General features: G+C 47.0%; 2 protein-coding genes across 6 annotated transcripts in view; one reads left to right on the top strand and one right to left on the bottom strand.

Annotated features, from left to right (window-relative positions):
* Window positions 1-17014, bottom strand: part of LRSAM1 (leucine rich repeat and sterile alpha motif containing 1) — a 29320-nt gene extending 12306 nt beyond the window's left edge. For 2 of the 5 annotated variants that reach the window (XM_080989578.1, XM_080989582.1), the window contains exons 1-15: window positions 16250-16519; window positions 14064-14288; window positions 12746-12802; window positions 11508-11552; window positions 10602-10679; window positions 9992-10060; window positions 8372-8456; window positions 7164-7285; window positions 5350-5440; window positions 4752-4882; window positions 4155-4184; window positions 2827-2949; window positions 2114-2253; window positions 1246-1290; window positions 478-548 (exon numbers count right to left, since the gene is read on the bottom strand). In XM_080989578.1, coding sequence (XP_080845704.1) covers window positions 478-548; window positions 1246-1290; window positions 2114-2253; window positions 2827-2949; window positions 4155-4184; window positions 4752-4882; window positions 5350-5440; window positions 7164-7285; window positions 8372-8456; window positions 9992-10060; window positions 10602-10679; window positions 11508-11552; window positions 12746-12802; window positions 14064-14135 — 1159 coding nt within the window. In that variant the 5' untranslated portion in view covers window positions 14136-14288; window positions 16250-16519. Of the gene's footprint in view, window positions 1-477; window positions 549-1245; window positions 1291-2113; window positions 2254-2826; window positions 2950-4154; window positions 4185-4751; window positions 4883-5349; window positions 5441-7163; window positions 7286-8371; window positions 8457-9991; window positions 10061-10601; window positions 10680-11507; window positions 11553-12745; window positions 12803-14063; window positions 14289-16249; window positions 16520-16627 lie in introns of those variants that run through there. The other 3 variants (XM_080989579.1, XM_080989581.1, XM_080989580.1) reach the window with 3 other exon arrangements.
* Window positions 17015-17148: 134 nt separating this feature from the next.
* RPL12 (ribosomal protein L12) lies at window positions 17149-22369 on the top strand. The gene is made up of 7 exons (XM_080989674.1): window positions 17149-17308; window positions 18445-18518; window positions 19458-19556; window positions 20918-20999; window positions 21539-21625; window positions 22043-22155; window positions 22267-22369. Exons 1-7 carry the CDS (start codon window positions 17272-17274, stop codon window positions 22270-22272), a joined length of 498 nt encoding a protein of 165 aa, XP_080845800.1. The 5' UTR covers window positions 17149-17271; the 3' UTR covers window positions 22273-22369.
* The last annotated feature ends 493 nt before the right edge of the window (window positions 22370-22862 follow it).

Raw genomic sequence — 22862 nt, 5'->3', positions numbered from 1 at the left:
AATTTTGCAGGCAGCATTCTCACTTAAGTTTGGATCGAAAGCATCCTAACAATCTCTTCCATGCACTAAGCCAGGGGTGGGGAACCTCAGGCCCCAGGGGGCTAAATGTAGTATCCCAGGTCTCTCTGCCTGGTCCTCAGAATCCTCCCCAAGACACAATGCCTTACTCTGGTCCTCTTCAGGGGCTTTTGGCTGGCTGAATTCTAAAAATACCTCGTTTGTCATGATGGAGGACAGGGGTGTGTGTGTGTGTGCATGTGTATGTAAAAAATAGGCTATGGTACAAAAGGAAAAATTTACATTTGTTGTCCCACCCACCCTGGCATGTGGCCCCCAGATGGCTGCCCAGAAGAGAATGCAGCCCTTGAGTGGGAAAATATTCCACGTTCTTTCTGTAGAAATCAACATAGTCAGGAGAAGCAGTTCTATGCCTGGGGTGTAAAGACTCCCACCCAGAACTCCCACAGCCGCACTCACAGGCCACTTCCTTCCTGCGCAGCTGCTCAGCCTCCTCCTGAGTAATGGCCATCAGCTGCTCCATCCGGATCCTGGCAGGGGAAAAGGGAGAGATTCAGCCATTGCATGCCCTTCCCTCAAGTGTCAGCCAATGGCAAGGCCTGCCCTGCCTCTTTCATTGTTTAGATTAGATTGAAGGCTCGGCAAATCTAGTGTTCCAGTTTCCAGCAGGGGACAGCCAGAAGCCTCTGGGAAGCCTGGGCATGAAAGCAACGGTCACCTCACATTTTTATGCATAGCATGTGAAATTTCTCAAGAGGATAAGACAAACTCTTGGATGAAAAGATGATAGGAACTGAGGAAGTCACCTGACGCCAAGTCAAACCTTCGGTGCATCTAGCTCACTATTGCCTACACTGACTGACGATAACTCTCCAGGGTTTCAGAGAGAGAGCTTTTTCCAACCCCACCTAGAGATCCCAAGGATGGTACCTGGGACCTTCTGCATGCAAAACAGGTGTTCTACCACTGAGCTATGGCCTTTCCCCGGAGGCGATCAATGGCTGAAAGCTATAATGGAGGCAGCATGCCTCTGAATGCCAGGTGCTGGGAACCAAGTACAGAAAGTTGCTGGTGGTGGTCAGAAGATGCATCTGGTCAGTCACTGTGAGAACAAGATGCTGAACTAGACCACCCACTGTCCTGACCCAGGCAACACTTTTTATGTTCTCATGCAAAGGCATCATCCTCCCCGCTCCTTACCCAGCCAAGAGCATCTGGGACACTCACCGGTCATTCTCCAGAGATTTGAGAATCTCAGAGCTCTGCTTTTGCCTAGAAAGAAAGCAAGGAGGGGGAAAAACGCCAGAAGGCATTATTAGTCCTGGTTCAGTTCTAAGAGGAGGGGGAAAGCTCATGCAACCACCTGTCTGGACCAGCACCTGGCTGAGAACCAGCATGGAGTGGAACCTATATAAAGTGCTATATAAACTCTCCATCTGAACCAAATCATGGCTGAAGCAACAGGGTGAAGGATCTTGGTAAAAAGATGGCGAGAGAAAAGCTCATTCCGCTATGAAGGGTCTGGCGTTTCCAGACCACGACTCTTGGGATTTACTTTCAAAGGAAAAATCCTGGACCAATTTTGGTAACATCAGAGATGTCCTGACAGGGCTATTCCTGTTTGACCTCTTAACTTGAGAGCTGGGAACCACAGATCCAGGGGCTGAATTTGGCCCTCCAAGCCTCTCTGCCTAGTCCTTGGGACTCTCCCCAGCCAACCCCCTTGCCAGCTCTACTTAAATTCTTGAGTGTTTGGCTGGGATGTGCCCCTGAACTCTGATAATGCCTCTTGGTTGACTAGATGGGAGGATAGAGAGCTGTGTGTGAGAGTTCCAATATATAATTTGCATGTGATGCTCCACCTATTTTAGCCTCTGGCCCCGCAAACCACTGGCAAGTGATCCCAGAAGGAAACATGATCCTCCAGCTAAAAATGTTCCCCACCCCTAACTGAACTCCTTGTCTGGAGTCACACCATCAGATCTGAAAATCCAGTCCAGGTGTCTTTGAACCATGGTGCAATAAACCCAGCCTGGGAGTGAAAACAGTCAAGAGTTGCAAGCTCCTGTGACTGTTGCTCAACACCACCTCTGACCTCTGGTTCTCTTCCAGCAGCTTCTTGATCCGCCCGGAGACCCCTTGCTCCATCTGCTTCAGCTGCTCCAACAGCTTCATGCGTTCTTCTCCCAGGCGCTCCTGGTGCCGGGTCAGGCCCTGCTCCAGCCTCACCTGCTCCTGCAAGCAGAGAGGAGAACAGCATCAAAGGACCATTTCACTTGATCTCCAGGACAGCCTTATCTCCCACAGAGGCCTCCCTGGACCTTGCGACCCGAGGGTAAGCCTACATCCAGATTCCTCAGAATGGCACATTTTCCCAACCACAATAAGCAAATGTATGAACCTCTCTTATGGGCAGTGGAGGCTGGTCCATCGGGGTGAATGGGGCACTGCCTACCCAGTCTACCCTCCTACTTGCAACCAGTTCAGTGGGCAGCAGCACCGCCTGCCGGCTTCTTCCTTCTTAGTCTCTGGGTGGCCCCTTGCAGAACACAGCAGTGAGGATGAGGACAAAAGTACTTAGCAGTCTCTATCTGTCATTGGCTCTGGCGCCATCTACTGCTGGGCTCCCTGCCTTCCGCCCTACCAGTCTGAAAGGGCGTCAATCATCACTGCCTACAGGGCAATTATCAATCCATCCTAGGATGACCTATTTCATTTTCTTTTACTTAGAAATATTTTTGAGCAGCTTAACCACGGAGCAACAGGAGGGTCCGGGGTGGTGGTGGAAAAGGGAGACAGACAAGATACCTCCTTCATGCTCTGGAGGATCTCCCCTTTCTGGGCGTGGCTCTGGTGCATGAGCTGGGCTTGACCTCGCTGCTCCAGATCCAACCAGCGCTCAAACTCCAGCTTCTCCTGCATCTTCTGCTCCTGGGAAGGACCAACAAAAAGCCTCATCAGCACACACATGCAAACATGTGAACATGTGGCTTGTAGTGTTCCTCCTGGTGCATGACGAGAGACAGGGCTTGTGTGTTCATAAACAGCAGATGGAAGTGGACAAACCTGTGTTTGGACTACAGACTGCAGGTGGGGGCGGGGGGGGGAGAACTTGCCTAACTGAAAGCTCACCCACACAAAATATAGTATGGGTTATTCCCCTGCATGTTTTTTTGCTTGTTGTCATCAAGTCTTACAAATAAAGCTTTTTGGAAAAAATCCCTCCCAATAGATAATCCCCATGCATGTAGAAATCTAGTGTGCCATGGAAAAGCTAGGCTAGATATGCTACTTTTCTTGGGGGGGCGGGCGGTGCGTGTGTGAGCAGAGGAGCAATCAGTTGTATGAGCTAACACCTGCAGTTTGAAGTGGTATAGTCCAGACACAACTCTGCCACCTCATCTTCCACTGAATTTTCCTCTCTCCTTCAGCTGCCACCCAGTGGGCAATTAATCCCTCAAGCTAGAGCATAGAGTAAGAATGGGACTGCGGGTGCCCACTCCATCAATTCAGCTGGCAAGCCAGCTCACTTTGGGCTCCTCCTCTCTCCTTAAACCCTTTCCTTTCCAAGCTGTTTGTTACGAGAACTTTGTAAGAACTAATGCATGAGCTTACTTGTTTGCCTCTTCTCTCTTCATTCCTTTTGTGCCATGTCTTAGATTATACACCTGCAGGTTAAGGACTTTGGCTACTCATCTTGTGTAAGGTGCTCTGGCTACCATTCTGGCTGAAGCATTTTTATTATTTCAATACTTTACACTAGAGGGGGCGGGACCTGTGGCCCTCCAGATCTTGCTGGACCCTTAACTCCCATCAGTCTAAGCCAGCATGCCCAATGCTCAGGGATGATGGCAGCTGTACTCCAGCAACCTTGAAGGGCCAAAAGCTTTCCCATCCTGGCTTTAAAGCAAATGAATTTGCTGACTGAGGGAACTGAGCCAGATCTACTTTTCTTCAGATGGCACTATCATCATCATCGTCATTATTATATGTGGGCCACTCGTGTACGTAAATAATACTTTCCCACAGAAATTGGCAGATCCAGTGAAGAAATGGAACAAGCTGAGGGAGCCATCTGGAGGGTATAACAGTTTTCCAAAAAGGAGAAGGGCTGAGCAATGGGAAATGTTTCTTACCTTCCGCTTCTCGTAGTCCATAAATTTGTTCTGAAAAAGGAGGAAGAGGAGTTTGGATTTGATATCCCGCTTTATCACTACCCTAAGGAGTCACAAAGCAACTAACAATCTCCTTTCCCTTCCTCCCCCACAACAAACACTCTGTGAGGTGAGTGAGGCTGAGAGACTTCAGAGAAGTGTGACTAGCCCAAGGTCACCCAGCAGCTGCATGTGGAGGAGCAGGGAAGCGAACCCGGTTCACCAGATTACAAGTCCACTGCTCTTAACCACTACACCACACTGGCTCTCACAAAAGGAGCCTGGATTTAACTGGCTTTAACACAACCCACCCACTCATTCATACAAACAAACAAACAAACAAACAGACACACACACCCCACTTCTCACAGTTCAGGGGAGCCAGTGACCATTGTTAGGTTGAAGGCAGGGCTGGGGAATCTGTGGCCCTCCAGATACTGTTAGGATGCCCAACTCCCATCAGCCCCTGCAGCCAGCATGGCCAGTTGGTCAAGGGCGATGGGAATCCAGCGACATCCAGAGGGTAACATACTCCCTATCCCTGAATTTGAAGACCATGGCCTGCTTCTCAGCAATTACCTGCCACTGAGCCTCATTCTCCGCATATTTCGTGACCATCCTGCTGACTCCGTCCACCGAAGTCTCACCTCCGTCACTTTCCAACACTGGGAGTAAATACTGCGAGGGAGGATTGTACTCGATTCCTAATTCTGGGAGAAACCAGAAGACAGCACGGGCAGGTCAGTTATTGGCAGGGTTCAGGTATCACACACCTAAGTGTGATGCACTGGGCAGAGCGCTAACAATGAGTCAGGGAGACCTGAGCCCTGCTTGGCCACCAAACGCATCAAGGTGGCTCTAGAATTCAGCAAGCATGTTTTCATAGGAAGCGGCCTTATACTGAGCCAGACAGTTGGTCCATGTAGCTCAGGGCCATCTACACTGGCTAGCAGCCCCTCTTCTCAATTCCAGACAAGGTTCTCTTCCAGCCCTACTTGGAGATGCTGGGCATTGAACCTGGGACCTTCTGCATGCAAGGCAGATGCACTCCGATTGAGCTACAGCCCCTCCCTAGGCCCTTCATCCCAGGAGAGGAAAGAGTCTCAGAGGCATCAGGCACTGTTGGGCTGGTCCTCTCCACCCTGCTTGCACTAGGCAGGCCCTCTGCTCTGCTCACCTCCACACAGAAACTGCTGGATGGCCTCTGTGCCAGCGCTGCAGATGTAATTGGACGGGTAGGACATGGACGAGGCATCCAGGGTCAGTGTCTGCAGAACAGACAGATATATAATTATTTTAGAAGGTAAGAGGAGCCTGGCTACTGGATCAAGGCCCATCTAATCCAGCATCCTGTTCTCACGGTGGCCAACCAGATGTCCCTATGGGAAGCAGACAAGCAGCATCCAAATGCAACAGAAACACTCCCAAATTCTAGCAATATGAGAGAGGGAGGAAACCACTTTCTCTGCATCATGCATAATCTCATATACCCCTATCATGTCCCCCTCCTGACATTTACCTGTCTTTCCTCTAAGTAAAAAGGCCCAAACATTGTAACCTTCCCTCACAGGGGGGGTTGCTCCATCCCTTTTATCCTCCTAGTTGTTAATTTCTGAACCTTTTCTAGCCTTGAAAATTCTTTTTGAGGTGGACAAAAAACCCCTCTTTTGAAATGCATTTTAACATCATCCAAAATACCTTCCTCCAAACGGATCCCAGGATGGCGCACAATAATGATGATGAAATGCAATGAAAGGAAAAAATATAATCCCTCAGAAAACAAGAAAACTGACTGAAAGGCAGCCACATAGAACCCAAAAGCTGGCTGAAAGCAAACAGAACCCCTTTCAAATTACCCTGGTCAACAATAAAGTCTTAACTAATTGCTGAAAAAATTGCAAGGTCAGTGCCTATCAAGCTCCTCTAGGAAGGGCATTTTAAAATCAAGGAGCCACTGCCAAAAAGGCCATGGGTTGTCTCCTGTACTAGTCCTACTCAGAGTAGATGTTTTGAAAGGTAACAAATGACTTTGACCCATTAATTTTGATGGGTCTACTACGAGCAGAACTTAGTTGGCTACAACCTCTTCTCTTCTGTGCAACCCAGAAGTACAGTAGTCCAGAGTCATGGAAGGTTGAAGACCCATTACTATTCCCCCCCCCAATGGCCCCAGTCCCCAGTGTCACCCAATCCACATAAAAGGGGGTTTTAGCCACTGGGAAGAAGTCTTAGCCTTTGTGTTGATTTGAGCCAATCAGAATGAAAGGAAAGGGAGTCATCCTCTGAGGACTGGCTCTAAGGATCACTCTGGAGAAAGCAAGCAGGGAAAATACTGAGGAGAAAGAGTTATGTGAGCCCCACAGTTAAGCATTTAGGAACCCTGAAAACAAAAGCTGCTTTGGTTTCAAGAGAATAGTGTGCAAGTTCTGTTAGATACAATGAAACTTCCAAGAGAATCACAACTTAAGTCACTCTGAGAGAAGATGTTGGAGGACTCCAAATCATTTGCACAGCAAATGCACAGTAAATGGAAGATCTAGCTGAAAGGCAACAAATGAAGATCGGCATTGATCGTTGCAATGCGTAACTAATTATTATTACTGCATAATTATAAAACTGTTGCATTTTAGAAAGGGATCTAGCTGTGAAGGGGTGTGGCTTTGACCATCAAGAAAGGACCCTGCACTTCTGAACTGGCCACTAAACTACTGATGTAATCACAACACACTTCAGCAACAGACGGCACTTGGAGGAGGGTCTTAGTTGATGAGCAATGCAAGAGAATTCTTGAGATTCATGCCCTTTGTACAAAGCTAGATTGGCACACAAGCTTCCCAGGAAGAGAAGAGTTGCTTATATGCATCCTACTATGATCTGAAAGAAGCAAAGCTTTCCTTTCCAGCTCCATATTGACCTCTTCCTTCCGCTCAATATGAATTTTGCACCACACACACACACACAAACAAAGCAAAAACTTCTTTGGGCACGTACCTCCAGTGTTCGGATGTGAGCCAGTGCCTGCGGCAACTCCTGCACTAGGTTTTCACTGATGTCTAAGGTTCGTAGGCTACGCAGGCCACCCAGGGAGGCTGGCAGTTCCTTCAGCTTGTTGCCTGCCAGAGAAGGCAGAATGTGCCAATTAACATTTGTAAAAAAGCCTGAAGCATTTCTGTTAGAGATTGTAGGAAAAGACCTGCCAAGGAAATTGAAGAACATATTCATGTATGCGACAATGGTGGCAAGAGTCTTAGTAGCACAAGGATAGAAGAATGAAGAAATCCCAACAAAAGAACTGTGGCAAGAGAAACTGATGGACTATGCGGAATTGGCGAAATTGACACACAAACTGCGTGATAAGGACAACTGTGATTTCAAAGAAGAATGGGAACCTTTTACAAAGTACTTAAAGAAACAACAAAATGAGCTGGACTCCTTGGCAGGTTTTAAATAAACATACACAAATTTATTATGGGTAACATAAAGACAGATAATTTAAAGATCTTTATAATTTTATAATATGCAAAGAATAACGTGTGCTGAAAAACCAGAAAGAGGAGTTGAGGGACGTCCGGGGGTGGGGGAGGGCTTTTACGGGGGGGGGAGGGGAAAATAGGAGGGAAAGTGAGGAGGATATGTTTTTGATAAATTGTTATGTTGAAATTTTGAATAAAAGTTACTTTAAAAAAAAGAGAGAAGGCAGAATGTGCAAGGTGCAGATATTAACACACTTCTTGGATATGTGTGCGTGTGTGTATTTGTATAATGGCTTGATGATGTCAGAAGTTTTATTTTCAATTCTTTTCCTATCGACCCCTAGAATGGAAAATGCTCCCCTGGGGAAGTCCAGTCTGGTACATAGCTGTCAACTTTCAGATTTGAAAATAAGGGATCAGCAGCCTTACCTGTCCCAGGGACAGTCTACGGGATATCTAACAGTCTGGGATAGCAGCGGGAAGCAGCGCTGGAATAAGGAAATTTCCCGCAAAATAAGGGAAGGTTGACAGCTATGGTCTGGTACCAGCCTTGTCACTGCTTGGGCACCAGGCAACAACATTCTTGGTTACCCTGGGCGTTTGGGCAAATGCAGGAAATGGATGTTTTTACTACAACTATTTATAAAACTAGATTTGTGTGTTTTTATTACTGTGAAATATGTTCCCTTATCCCTGCGGATTGCAGCCTGAGGCATTTTCTCCTACCTTTCAGATTAAGCGTCTGCAGCTGGACAAGGTCCCCTATCGAATCTGGAAGGGCCTTCAACAGATTCTTTTCAAAGTTCAGGACCTATCAAGGACAGAGAGCAGAAACAAGAGGGGTCGGTCTCCTTCCTGTTCCATTAGAGACAGGCAGTAGGAAGTTCCTGTGAAATCCAAGTCAGAGGGTGCACTTTACAGAGTGCTGAGTCTCTTGAGTTCAGCAGCCTGGTCTTGAGGGCAGGAGACAAAACGTCTTGTTTTGATGACCCTGCTAAAACCTCAAGTGCTAAGATCCTCAGGCGAGCACTTGTAAGGGAGCCAGCCAGCAACAAATCACACAGAGTAAATGCAGTTAACTCCTTCTTAGAAGAAACAAGGTCAGCTGAGGGGTGTCAGGCCTAATGAGCACAGCAACTCTGCCCCTATAAGGCAGTTGTGGAGGCTGAAGGTCCCCACCTTCCCACAGCTGCCTAAATCTCCTCCTCCCCTAGATTCTTCCCAAGATCCTTCCTGAGCAATCTGAGATTCTACCAATGCACCTGTCTCTGCTCCTCCCTCTTTGTGCCTCTCCTGGTCCTGGGAGACCAGGGGAAGGGGAGCAGAGCTTGTGGCAGCAGGAGGGGGAGACATCCTGGTATCTTCACCAGCCTGACTCCTCTCTGCCTCTTGGTCTTCTTCCTGTCCTGCTTCTGCCTCTACTTCTGATTCTGGACTTCTCTCTGTCACAGACTTTCCCTGCTCACTAGAACCTGTTAGTGCTTCAGCTTTCAACACCTCCTCCTCCAGGCTTCTCCCTCTGACCACGCATTGTCGTCCCACCACCAATCCCCGGACTCTAAGAACTTTGTCCCTTGGGGGTTCCCCAGCTGGTGCCTTCTACCATTCCTCTGTATCCAGCCAGTCCATGGCAGCACCTTCTCATGGCCCAATCAACATTGGAAGCATTGTTTGTGGTGACACAAGAAAGAAACTGCACCCCGATTGTAGCATCCCTCCCAAGAGAGGTTATACTGGCTCCCTCTTTGCTATCCTTCCACCAATAGACTAATATCTTCATGTTCGGATGGACCTTTGGAAACTAAGGTGCAGATGATACTGATCATTCAGCTGCTGTCAGGGCAAACTGGATTTTAACCGCTGGTTCTAATTGTGTTTTGATGTATTTAAGCTATTTTTTAAACTCGTCTGATTTTATTTGTATTTTACAATGATTGTTTTGAATGTTGGAAGCCACTGTGAATCCCAACTTGAGAGAATGTCAGGATATAAAAACATTAAAACAAACAAAAAAACAGGAATGTCCAGCTCTTGGTATTCATAGAGACCTGGCCAATCAGCAGGTTTCACACTGGCAGCCAGTCACACGGGCTGATGTTCCACACAGGTTTCTCTCTGTTTCTGCTCTGTAATAACTCACCCAGCAAGGTCCTAGCCTCAAGCAATAAGGAGGCTCTCCATTCAGGCCCTGGTTTCACTATCCCATTTTGAGGGGCTAGTCTGAGCCTTCACGGTCCCAAAAGAGATGGAAAAGTTCCCATACTTTCTGAGTCACCACACTGACACTGCACACGAGAAACAATTCTGAACAGAATTCTCCCCCAGGATATGTTTTGTCTCTTTTACCTGGAGAGACGTCAGTTGGCCAATATCTGGAGGAAGTGAGGTCAGCTGGTTGTCATGTAGATCTAAAACCTGGATGGGCAGAGAAGGAAAATGGCCGTTCATTTATCTGGTAAGCCTTCATAGCAGGGCTGGAGAACACTTTTTTTCCCTATTGAGGGCCACACTCCCTCAGCACTAACCTGTTAAAGGCCAAAGCCAGCGGAGAGCGGACCACTCACTTCTCTGTCTCTGACAAACTGCTTCTTCCTCTTTCTCTGTCTTTGGCACCCACTCCCTCCCCTCTCTCTCACACACTTCTCTGTCCCTGACATCCCCTTATTCCTCTTTCTTGGTCTGTGACACCCTGCTTCTCTCTTCCTCCCATTCTTCTCTGTGTATCTCTGACACCTTCCCCTTCTCTCTCCGAGGTCTCTCGTATATTTAAACAGGCCATGGAACAAAATCACATTGGAATGGGACCTGGTTTCAAGAGCCCCCCTTCTGTCAACACACACATAGTGGTTCTGTGCCTTCTTCACTATCAGGTCCAGAAGCTTCCACTCAATGATTCATTCCTACCTCTTGAGTCATTTGCAAAAAAAAAAAAAAAAAAAAAAAAGTTTCAAGTTACCTTCACAGTTAGGAGATTCAGGATGCTACAGGATTTAGGGGTCAGAGATGTCAAGCAATTGGTGTGAGCAATCAGCACCTAAGCAATGAAAGATACAGAGAGGATATTATCAGAGTGATGCTGGGAGCCATAATCAAGGTTTGTTCTTGGCTAACTCACTTGTGGTTTGCTTGGAGAGAAATAAATGGTGAACCTGGGTTCAGAGGTAGCGCTAACCCAGACTTGTTTCCTGGGAGTGGATACAGAGGGGCAGAGGGAGTGAAGTGCCTGCAGTTTCAGTGCACCCCTTTAAATCATGGTTTACTGCCACTATGATTTGGGAAACCAGTGCAACAAGTGATCTGGAGCAAGGGACAATGAAGAAATGGACCTTGCCAGCAAGACACTGTATAGGCTTGGACTGCTTTTGCTCCCAGAAAAACCCTGCAGGGTGTTTGAGGAAAGTTAAAACACAACAGGGAGAGGGAATCGCTACACATTCAAAAGCACATTGGCCAAGACTCAAAGGGTCCCATTTCTGCCTATGGACATATGAGGCTTTGACTATTGTTTGAGGCCACCAGCCATTTCTTGCTCTGTGTGGACAAGAGGGTTCTCCAGCCTCATAAATTATTTAGCAGGGGAGGACACAGGAAGAGTCTGATGCATAGAGATGCCACCACCTAATTTTATGATATTGGCCTGTGTGTCAACATGGGCTTTGTCAACCTAATGCTCTCTGGATATTTTGGCCTACAACTCCCATCAGCCCCAGTCAGCAGAGCCATTTTGGACTACAACTCCCAGCAGTCATGGCCAGCACTGCCATGCTGGCTGGGGATGATGAGAACTGCAGGGCAACAATGTCTGGAGGGCTTTTGCCCAGTGGACAAAGCCTGTACTAACGCATTGAAACATGTCCCTTACCTTCTTCTGCAAGACTTTACAGGTCGCCAAGGCTCCATACGGAATCTAAAAGCAGGCATAGAACGAAACCAAATGCTGGTCAGATAAAATGTTATTGTGAGAGAGAGGGGTGATCAGAAAAAAAAATACAAGAGAGATACTTTATGCAAGGGTCATTTTGTCTTGGGGCATATTACCATTATTTATCAGATTTATAGGCCCCCACTTTCTGCCCAAAGGAGCCCAAAGGTTGGCAAACAAGAAGCACTATAACCATTAAACTACATAAAAGCAATTGAAATGCAGACGCAGATGGGGAAAGATCTCTGCTTTAGAAGGCTTGTTGGAAGGTCATCACAGGCACAGAACAGACAACAGAGGCAGCGCTTGTCTGATATTTAAAGGGAGGGCATTCCAAAAGGCCCTGTTCCTGTATTATGCAGAACAGACCTCCTGATGATAAGAATGACAAGAGGATTCACCCAGAGACAGAGACCCTGCAGCCCTCCAGATAATTGTTGGACTACAACTTCCATCATTCCTCACCATTGGCCAGACTGACTGGGGCTGATGGGCGTTGGAGTCCAACAACATCAGGAGGGCTCCTAGTTCTTGATGTCAAGATACAACACAGATCCTATGGTTATGGGTGTCAAGCGCAGTTCTGCCTCTGAAACAGGTGGAAAGAGGAACCCGCTCCTGCATAACATCTTCTGCTGAAGGATGATAATAAAAGGTGATCTCTTCAGAATGTGGCACCACAACTCAAAGATAATGCCCAAAGGATTGGGGGGGTTTAGTTCCAAAGCAACGCCCAGAAGTGAAACCAGCAGAGCTTTTGATCCTTAACCATCGCTGCAAATAAAGTACTTCTGCATGCAATGCATAGTAACTGTGGAACTCCCTCCCACAGGAGGTAGTGATGGCCAGCAACTTGGATAGATTTAAAAGAATATTAGACAGATTCATGGAAGAGGTGGCTATGCATGGCAACTAGCCATGGTGGCTATGCTCTGCCTCCACAGTTGGAGGCAGTAATGCTTTTCGATGCTGCAGGAGGAGTGGGTGCTCTTATGCGCAGGTCCTACCTGCGGCTGTCCCACTGGGGCATCTGGCTGGCCACTGTGAGAACAGAATGCTGAGCAAAATGGGGCATTGGTCTGATCCAGCAGGGCTCTTCTTAGGTTCTGATGTCAACAGCATGTCTCCCACCCAATCACTTGGCCAACATTTGGGAGTCAGCATCACCGGAAACGTACCTCTAAGAGTTCACATTTGGATATGTCAAGTATATCATCAGCTCCGGCTTCCTTTGCCTGTTGAGAGACAGACAGGTGAGCTGCATTTGCAAAAATGAGAAATCAGATGGCTGCCGGCCTTATCTCAATTGCTCACTGAATGTAATCAAAGTAATATATATGTATATTTAGGGAGGGGTGCGTGAGTAAGCCCCACTGCGCCCATGTTGCTTACAAGTCTCCAGTTGTCAGAGGTGTGCTCCAAGCCCTGCCAAATACTTTGGGGAAGGGCTGTAGCTTGGTGGCACAGCATTTCTTCTGTATGCAGAAGGTCCCAGGTTCAATCCCTGGCATCCCCAGGTTGCGTTGGGCGCATCCCTTCTCTGAAAACCCTAGAGAGCCACCATCAGTCGGTGCAGGCAATACAGATGTGGTGTCCCAACAGGGTGAGTCCCAATCAGAGGTGGGTGTCATGCCTTGATAGTGTGACTCCTCATCAGAGAAGGACCAGGAGGCTCCAGCCTTACACCAAGCCCTGGGTCCCGCTCCATCTGGGAGTGAGGAGTGATGAGGCTAGGACAGATGACCAGCACCAGGGGTGAGTTTGGCCTCTGGCATTGAGTTTGGACATGTCCCAAGCCCAAGGGAAAGCCTTAAACACCAGGTCCATCCCAGTCCATCTGGAGAAGTGCCCAACTACAGGCAAGGTCTCCTTGGGATGTAAGACCATCTTCTCAAGCAGACCCCTGTACAGAAGGGAGATGATAGGATTCAGCTGTGGTTGGGGTGTGCTTACACCAACTCCAGCTCAAAAACCAGCGCAGGATTCGAAGAGCTACTAAGAATGTCTATATACCAGCTCGGTGCCATGCCTGCTAGCCAAGCTTCTGCCAGGCCAAACCTGATCTTGGAGTGCTCTGACATTGCCTCTCACCTGATCCTTGCTGGGAACTCTGCTGGTTTGGTTCCCCATTCCTGGTGGAAAGACTCTTCTGCAGAGTTTTCCACCAATAAGGGGCATGTTTTTCTGGGTGGGTGGGTGGAGTAGGCACCAGTTGATCCCCTGAGGGTCTAGGGCCTGACCCCCTAACCCCCCCAGCTGCATCATCCCAGAGTTGGCATAGTTTTATGAAACAAATTATGACATGGCAGCAGGGCTTTTATACTGTGGATCTGCTACATCCATCCAGCCTGCTTAGGATTCATCTGTAACAAGGGCCAGAAAAGACCAGGTGATGACATTCTTTCATGGTTCCAGAAGATTCCTCAAAACCTTAGTGGAGCCCCTGCTAGCCTGAAGAGTCCCAGCAGCTGGCCCACCTAGCTCTGGCCGACTTACCAGGCACATTTGGTACTCAAGGCGCTTGCGGGCTTCATCACTGGGTTTCCTTTTACGGAAGAAGAGCGGCATCTTCCTCTTGTCTTCCCTTTATCCCAATTCAGAGATGGAAAAAGGAAACAAAAGGCAGGAAGGCAACCACAACCTGAGCAACAGGAATTACATCTCTGTCAGTCTGAGAAGAAGCTGCTCATGTCGGACGAGTTCTGCTCAAGGTGCCTCCCTCTGGAGAAGTTGGGGGCGGGTGGGGGGGAGAGAATAAATCAAAACACATTTATGAATTTTCTTTCTCATAACCCTTCTGTAGTTCAGGGGTGGAGAAGCCTTTTTTGGCTCAAGGGCTACATTCCCTTGTGAGAAACCTTCCAGGGGCTGCAGTGGTGGGGTGTAGCCAAACAGATACCACTTGCGAACCTCCATCACATAAAATTGGCCAGGGGGTGGGGGTGGTGCAGAGAGGCCTGGCTTAAGGGGTATGTGGCCTGGGATGAGTGCAAAGGGCCATACAGACACCTAGAGGGCAGTATTTGGCCCCTGGACCTGAGGTTCCACATTCCTGCGCTGTCGTGGCACCTCAGTTACACAAGCTGGGACATTTGTATAAGAAAGGGGTCAGCCACCGATAGCCACTGGACCAAAACGTGCCTGTAATCCTCCCACTCCCAGTGCAATAAAGACAACTGACTCCTGCTGTGTGTGAGAGCTTTCACACACATTCTAACATGCAGGAAAGGAGATAGTGGCAATGCTGACAACTGTCATTGTTTTATCAACAGCCTGGCAAGGTAGTGGGTCTAGAAAATTCATCAGGTAGCTCATTGCCCGGGGCACTGAGCATGGGGTTGAGGTGCAAAGTCCAAAGCATGAGAGTTAAACTAGTGCCTTTAACACCTGTCTGAAAGTCAGAAATTCAACAGGGGCAGCTTTTCATAGCATGGGTGTTTACTGACAGGAAAAGCTCCCATAATAACATAGTGAGCTGCCTTATGCTGAGTCACTTTGATTCCTCAGTCTCATTATTGTCTACACTGACTGACTCTCCAGGGTGTCAGATAGTACACAACCAAACTGAACCATTTCCACAAAAATCATCATAAGACCTAAAATAGATATACTAAAAATTAATATAAATAACAGCAACAGAAAACCCTAAACAACACACCAGCCCAAGAGTCAGTTCTTCTGTAGCTGGAAACAGCCAAGGCCCCATCCTCTCAGTCCAAGTGGAAAAAGCCCTGCAAGGTAGGGAACAGGTCTTCCAGGACAAAACACACACCCCTGCTCCCCAGAGCAAATATGAGCCACAGTCCTGAGTGCTACCAGCAGACAGGAATTTAATCAAGTGATTCCCAGCAGTGATAGGCAATGCTGGATCTGACCTATCTCCATCTATCATGAAGCAGGCAGCACTACGCTACTTCAAACTGCAGGAAGGTCCTGACTTTCTCCATTCCGATCCCTGAATGTAGGGAACCTGCCAGAATGTTTCTACTAGACTATTTTTAAAAGAATATACTGTATTCAGCTTTTGGGTTTTTTCAGTGGAAAAGCATCACATCGTAAGCGTTCCCCAATATGGTCTAAATTGGCGCAGAAATCTTTCCTGACTCCCCAAAATCTCCACGAGAACTGTGCCCTTGAACACTTTGTTTATGTAGCTTTTGCTTTTAACGTAAGATTGCACATATATCAGAAGAAGAAGAAAGATAAAACCTTCCTAGCTTGTATTTACATGAAGACTATCCCCTCAATGCTGACTTAACCATCAAAGATTAATGTACAGTACACAGTTCATACATCCAAACAGGTGTCTAAATGAGATGGACAGTTGTTAAGCTACAGATTCAAATGGGATAAAAGCTAGGTTTCTATCCTGTGGGTTCAAACCAAATTTCGTCAGATTCACTGCCACCACCCCATGCCCTACAAGGACTCTCGCTTCTGTTTCCTAGGGAGCCCCCGCCTTGGGCTGCATGCAGAGCTTGGGCTGTTCATTGAAGAACATAAGGTGAGCCCTGCAGGATCTGGTCCAAGGCTGGCCAGAAGCCCCAGTAGGAAGCCCGAAAGGAAGCCCCAGTAGGAAGCAGGACCCGAACGCAGCAACCCTCCCCGCGCTTGCGGTTTCCTCAGCAACGGGCAATCAGAGGTGCGGGTGAAAAACAGGGACATGAGGACTAGTAACTTACCTGGGAGAAATCCCCATGGGGGGGGGGAGACGAGGATGCACTGTGGGGTTTACTTCTAAGTAAACATGCCCACTGCCCAAGGCTGCGCTTGTCACTCAAGAGGCGCTGGAGGGCTCGACGGGTAGGCAGAAGCTCAACAGGTGCGGCTTTGCCAAGCCTGTCATGCTAGGGGGTGTGGAGAAGGAGCCCCAATGGCAGCCTTGGCTGCTCTCAGGCAATCATTGCAACACGGCGGGGGTGGGGGAGAGAAACAGCAGCTCCCTTGGCCACACCCAGAAGTGCGGGAGGGAGGGGGAATGCTGAGGAGTAGCTCCGCCTCCAGCTCCGCCTTAGGCCACGCCCACCTCGATAACGTCCCCTCCCGCGCCCTGTACTCACCGGCTCATACCGTTCCCTCACCACCGCCAAACTCTTTGTCTTTCTCCCTGCCCACTTCTCTTCCGTAAACGAAGAAACAAACATCGAACCGGCTCAGGAAATATTCGCGGTCTGTTACACAGAGGCTACACCTTAGAACGATCTCTTGTGCCTACAAACTTCGGTCTCTCGCCCACATCTAAAATGAAGACCGCAGCCTCGCTCCTCCACAGTGAATGCCCATAGTGGACATGGCGGCAGGGAGTTTTGAGTCTCGCGAGGTTGTGGCTGGAAGAGCAACGGTGCTTATTGGACGGCGGGAGGGTTGGTGGGCAAGGACGTAGCAACGCAAAGTAGAGATACTAAAGTGTAAAGAAGCACTACGTACTATGAATTCGAAGAGAACACGGTGGTTTTTCAGTAAAGGACCGGAAGTTTGGTCCGTCCCTCCTGGCCAAACCTAAGATGACTTCCTTTGACTCACCCTTCAAAGCCTCAGAGGACGGGTGAGTGTAATCTCGCGAGATCTTAGATATTATATCCCGCGGGATCGCACGCAACCGGTCCTTTTGACACATCGATCTTACGGGCGAGGAAGAGTTGGTCGCTCTCCTGAATCCGACGCCATCCTCCTCGGAGCTTAGCTTGGCATCCAATTCGCAGTCATGCCGCCCAAGTTCGACCCCAACGAGATCAAAGTCGGTAAGTCTTTCGGCTCGAAGCGTTTTGGAGGACCGCTTATTTGGGGTTGGGGCCCGATCAACTCGCCTGGGCTGGCCTATGGAGTGGTAACGTCTACATCTCGGTGGGGGTGGGGGCCGATTGGCACGTGTAGCCTTTATTTGCTATGCTTCTCCACAGAACCTTCCATGCCCCTTTTCAAGTTAGTGGCATATTTTTAAAATTACCTAGTGTTCTTTCATCTCATTCAAATGCCACCGGTACTTTAAATAGATAGATAGATATAACACATACAAAATACATTATAAATGATAAGTGTATTGTATTCTCGGTTTTTAGGTTTTCCTCCCCGTTGTATTTTTGTTTTATTTTATCTATTCTTGTATGCATTTGTATTGGTACCTGTACATGACAGCGGACAAGCTCTGCGTTTATTTTCTGTACTATGTTTATAGTTTCCGATATTTGAAAATTAGATACCTTGCACCACATCCAAGAGTATTAAAGTACTCAGACTGGCAAACCGCACTGTGACCTGATTATTATAACTCTGGAACACCAACGACTGAATATTCTCACTTTCTGTGTTAAGTGCATTAACAACACTTACATAAAAATCAAAGAGTGCTAAATCGTTCGGGAGTGGTAGGATTCATAGTCTTGATTGAAACTCTCTATTCAGCTCTTTTGATATATTAAGAACATAATACTAGCCCTATCTAGTCCAGCCAACAGGATTTGCTTCATTTTTAACCTTTCTACAAAGGCCCTGAAGCAGCATATTGATATGGTTCTTTTTACGTGCATGCATTATTTTTATCTTCAGAACAACCCTGTGTAAATAGGCTGTGCTGGAAGACAAGTGAATGTCAGACTAAAAGTCACCCAGCTTTGTGGCTTAGCTGAAATTTGAACATGGTTCTTAGAATCATAGGATTATAGAGTTGGAAGGACACCAAGGGTCATCTAGTCCAACCCTCTGCAGTGCAGGAATCGCAGCTAAAGGGAAGTGAGACCTTGCTTTAGGTGATGCTCTTACCATGTTCCAGCAGTTTATCCCCTGTATGAATTTTTGTATTGGTGTTTTGCCATGATACCACAGTGGCTTATAATTATATTTAAAGTGCTGGTTTTCTCTCCCCCCCCCCTTCTTACAGTTTTCTTAAGATGCACTGGGGGCGAAGTTGGTGCCACTTCAGCTCTGGCTCCAAAAATTGGGCCACTGGGTTTGGTAAGTCATTTCTTATTCAACCACAGAAATGCTAATGGGTAGAGTGGAAATAGAGAGCCACATGTGCAGGGGCCAGTTGCAGCTATCCAGACCTCTGTTCAGAACCCAAAGCCTTGTGATGAAAACTTTGTCCAGTTCTGCTGCTGAATGCAAGTGGTGACAATTCAAATTCTGAAGGCAAAGTAGCATTATCGGCCCATTTCCTGTGGAAGGCTCTTCCCATAGAGATTCAGCACGGTACCTTTTTTAAAGTTTAAACGTGTGCAGAAAACTTTTCGGTGCCAGTTGGCTTAGGCAGGCAACTAAGCCAGCTGCACATTTTCTGCAATGCTTCTGTAAATTTTTTGGATTGTTTAAATGAAATTGTGGTACACTGGTAATTTAAATTCTCCTTGCCCAGCAGTTTCTTAATTTCTGTTTTTATGCAACTTGATTTGGGGAGTGGAAATACTTGAAGTATAACTATACATACCTGCAGGCTTTTAAATTACCTATTTGCTGGTTTTGGACACCCCTTTAGGACACAGTAGGCAAGGAAGCTCTTCAGAATTTGTTTCCCCTGCAGTTTCTCAATGCAATGTATCACCACCTGCCTATGCAGATGAGGCTCAGGCAATATCTTGTGGACTAGATAGATATTTTGTTTATATTATATACCGCCCTATGATCGTTGAGATAGCATAGAAATTTAATTTGTTAATAAATAATAACAAATAGAAACCTTAAGGTTGTTTGCAAGGCAAGCATTGTATGTCTGGAGTGCAGGTTTCCCACATGTCTTGTTGGGGTGCTGCTGCAAGGCTTGAGACTTAAGGAGGCAGAATGTAGTTAGTGAAGCACCTAAATCTGTGGTCAGTTGTTGCATTAGAGGGGAGGTTTGGGGGGACAGGACTTAAGTATCCCATTAGTTATACCTGCTGTTGTTGTTTTTTCTTTTAGTCTCCCAAAAAGGTGGGTGATGACATTGCCAAGGCTACCGGCGACTGGAAGGGCCTGAGGATCACAGTTAAGCTGACCATCCAGAACAGGCAAGCTCAGGTACAGACAACGCCACAAAGGACGGGTCTGCGGCCAAAAGCACTGGCATTTGAAAATGCCCAGCTGTGCTAGTGCCACAGAGCCATGATCCTGGCAAGGTTGACTCAGCCTTTCATCCTTCCGAGGTCGATAAAATGAGTGCCATGCAGCTTGCTGTGTGGGAGGTCTTTGGATCCAGACCTTAAAAACACGGTCCTGGTCATTAGGCGGTTGCAACGTATCCAGGTGTTGAACTACAGTTCCCATCATTCCTAGCTAGCAGGACCAGTGATCAGGATATATGGCAGTTGTAGTTCATCATATCAGGGATGTCAGACACTATTCTATGTTAAAGTATATTGATTGTTTTCTTGTGCTATGTGGAATTGGGTGATTGCAAGCTCTGGAAAACAGCTTGTCAAGATGATTTAGACTATTATTATTTTCCTCAACTGAGCTCTTTTTTTACATTTAATCTGAAATCAAGCTAGATTTAAGCTTGTTGGTGTCTCTGGTATCTTCTCATCATGGATGTTGGCTTACTTTACAGATCTATGGTCAATATTATTTTATTAATGCTATTGCTATAAGTTTGTTACGGCCTTTGGCTAGAGAAACTTTTGAACTTGACTTTTAGTCCCCAAATAACATTTTCCCCTTGGCTCCTAGCAATATTTGGCATTTATGCATGCTGCCTTTTTTTTAGCATTGGCATCATTTTTTGTAACAGCCTTGTGAGGTAGGCCAGTCATTTTCGTCCCTTGCTATACAGATGTGTACCTTGAGTCACCTCCGAAACGTGATAAACCCTGGATTAGAGCTAAGATCCTGGGGGGCCCTGGGCTTTCCTGACAGCCACCCGCCACCATGCCTTTCGTGCAACAGTGACTGGCATGTTCCAGTGGTGAGCTAATAACAAACCCCAGCTTAGGAAGCAGAACTCTTCTATCTGACCCATGGAGAGTCCTGTGCCGAAAAACTGGGGACACAAACCTTACAGAAGAGGGTGGTTTTGTTTCATGAGAAGTTAAATTCATATTAAAAAGTTTTAGGAGTGTATATGTGAAATAATGCTTTGTCATCCAGCATTCTACTAGCACAAAGCCTTCTGCCTTTGCAACAGAATGTCTGCTTCTCATGGGCCCCTGAACAGATTGAATAGGTGCTCAGAAGGCAGAAAGGAGGAGGGTGTTCTGTTGCACAAGCAGAAGTCCCTATGTGAATGAGAAAGCTTTGTTAGATACAGCCCTGGGAGTTGGGAGGAGCTGTGGTGGAGGGTGGGATTTTTCTTTCCATGCCAGGTTTTCTGTAGTCAGTGTATTGCTCCTCCTTCCCATCCCTGCCTCACACAAGTCTCAAATCTGGACTGTTTTGCTCTCTAGATCGAGGTGGTCCCATCAGCCTCTGCCTTGATCATCAAAGCTCTGAAGGAGCCTCCCCGTGATCGCAAAAAGCAGAAAAACAGTGAGTGTCCGGTGGTGGTGGTGTGCTTAGGTGGTGAATTGCAGCTGGGCAGTTATGAAAATGGAAGTAGAACCATGGTTTGTTTTGCAGAGATTTAGGATAGAGTGATAAAAAACTTAATTCCCAACTAGCTCTAAGAACCAGGAGGTCCTTTCGAGGAACTGTACTAATGTTCTCAATCATGCTCATTAAAAATCTAGTTTGTATGAGGGTAGATGGGAAATTTGGAAAGCTACAGCACCAAAACAGCTGAAATATTATATGGATCAGTGTGATGCTGTAGTTCTGTCTGCAACAGCCACCCGCCACTGTGCCTGCCTGATTTCATCTGTGGCTTGTACATTCCAGTGGTGAGCTAAGAGGAAATCCCCATTCAAGGAAACAGGGTTATTTCTCTTCATGGGTAACTCTGTGCCGAAGAATGGGAACAGAGCAAGAACAACACTGCCACAGTCCCTTTTTATTTTTTAAGAGGGCTGGCTGATGAGGCTCGTCTGCTCCCAAAGCCTGACTAATGTGAGTTCTCTCTTTGTTTACAGTTAAGCACAGCGGCAATGTCAGCTTTGAGGAGATCGTGAACATCGCCCGGCAGATGCGGCACCGATCCTTGGCCCGGGAACTCTCAGGTAAAAGCAGGGAAGGTGAGGGTGGAGGGTCTGGATGTATGACAAGCTCATGAGTTCCATGTAACAAATGCTGAAACAAATGAAGCTGCCTTTTTTTAATTTGGCTCCCAGGCCCCCTTGTACCTCACTATTACAGCCCCCCAAGTTTTGCTTGATTTCTTTGAATGTCCTGTGAGACTCAAGTTATTGCCATCATCCCCAGCCAGCATGGCCCTTCATCAGGGATTCTGGGAGTTGTAGTCCCAACAGCAATGTCTACCTATATTCGCTACCCATACCTTCCGTAAAGTTGGAGCTGGAGTGACTCAATTCAGGGAGTCTAATCTGGATGAAGCTATGTTTTGTTGACCATTTGGCAGTAAGGTCATGAGCGAAGCAGCCATCATGACATAATGTACTTTCCTGCCCCATCTACAGGAACCATTAAGGAGATCTTGGGAACAGCCCAGTCTGTTGGCTGCAATATCGATGGGCGACACCCTCATGATGTAATCGATGACATCAATAGTGGTGCAGTTGAATGTCCTCCAGTAAGTGCCTGCCTTCCCATGAAACAGGCTGCATATGTTTTTTTTTCTCCTTACCTTGGTACCAAATTGAATTATCTGTTTCTAATTCCAAACTTATTTCCTTCCCTACAGAGCTAAGGCTGCTACCTGAATGGACATGATGCAACTTAAGCAAGTTCTGTATGGTGTATGGTGAATATTGGTAATAAATGCAGTTTCACACTTGTGGTGATAATGGCTCTCATTCTGATGTGTACTTCTATCAAGAGTATTTCTCGTGTTAGAGGTTCTGCTGCTGTTCTTGCTGGGTTTCTTCCCAGTTACCTAGAGTGTGAGCAGGCTTGTGTTTATACTCTGCACTTTAAAAATAAAAATGTACACCAGATGTGTAAGCCTGTAAAAAATAGTTACATCAACATGATTTCCTTGCCATTTATAGGACCACAGGTTGCTTTAACACCATGGGTGATTATGGAGTTTTGGATCTGGACCCTGGAAATTAGGGCTGGTGTCCCCACTCAGCCATAAAATTAATTTGTTTTTACTTTTTGGACAGTGTCATTTCTCCACGGTGCAGCACTGTTGTTAGAAGGTCTTAAGACAGGACTGGGGAAAAGAAACAGCCCCACAACATCACGGTGGCATCAATAGTCTCACTGTTGAACTTCAACTTAAGTTGTGGAGCCTTCCAGGTTATAAAACTCGGCAGCTTAAGTTGAATGGTATAT

This window comes from Podarcis pityusensis (assembly GCF_964106645.2).
Source record: "Podarcis pityusensis genome assembly, chromosome: Z".
Lineage (NCBI taxonomy): Eukaryota > Metazoa > Chordata > Lepidosauria > Squamata > Lacertidae > Podarcis > Podarcis pityusensis.
This window is presented reverse-complemented; position numbering and strand designations above follow the sequence as displayed.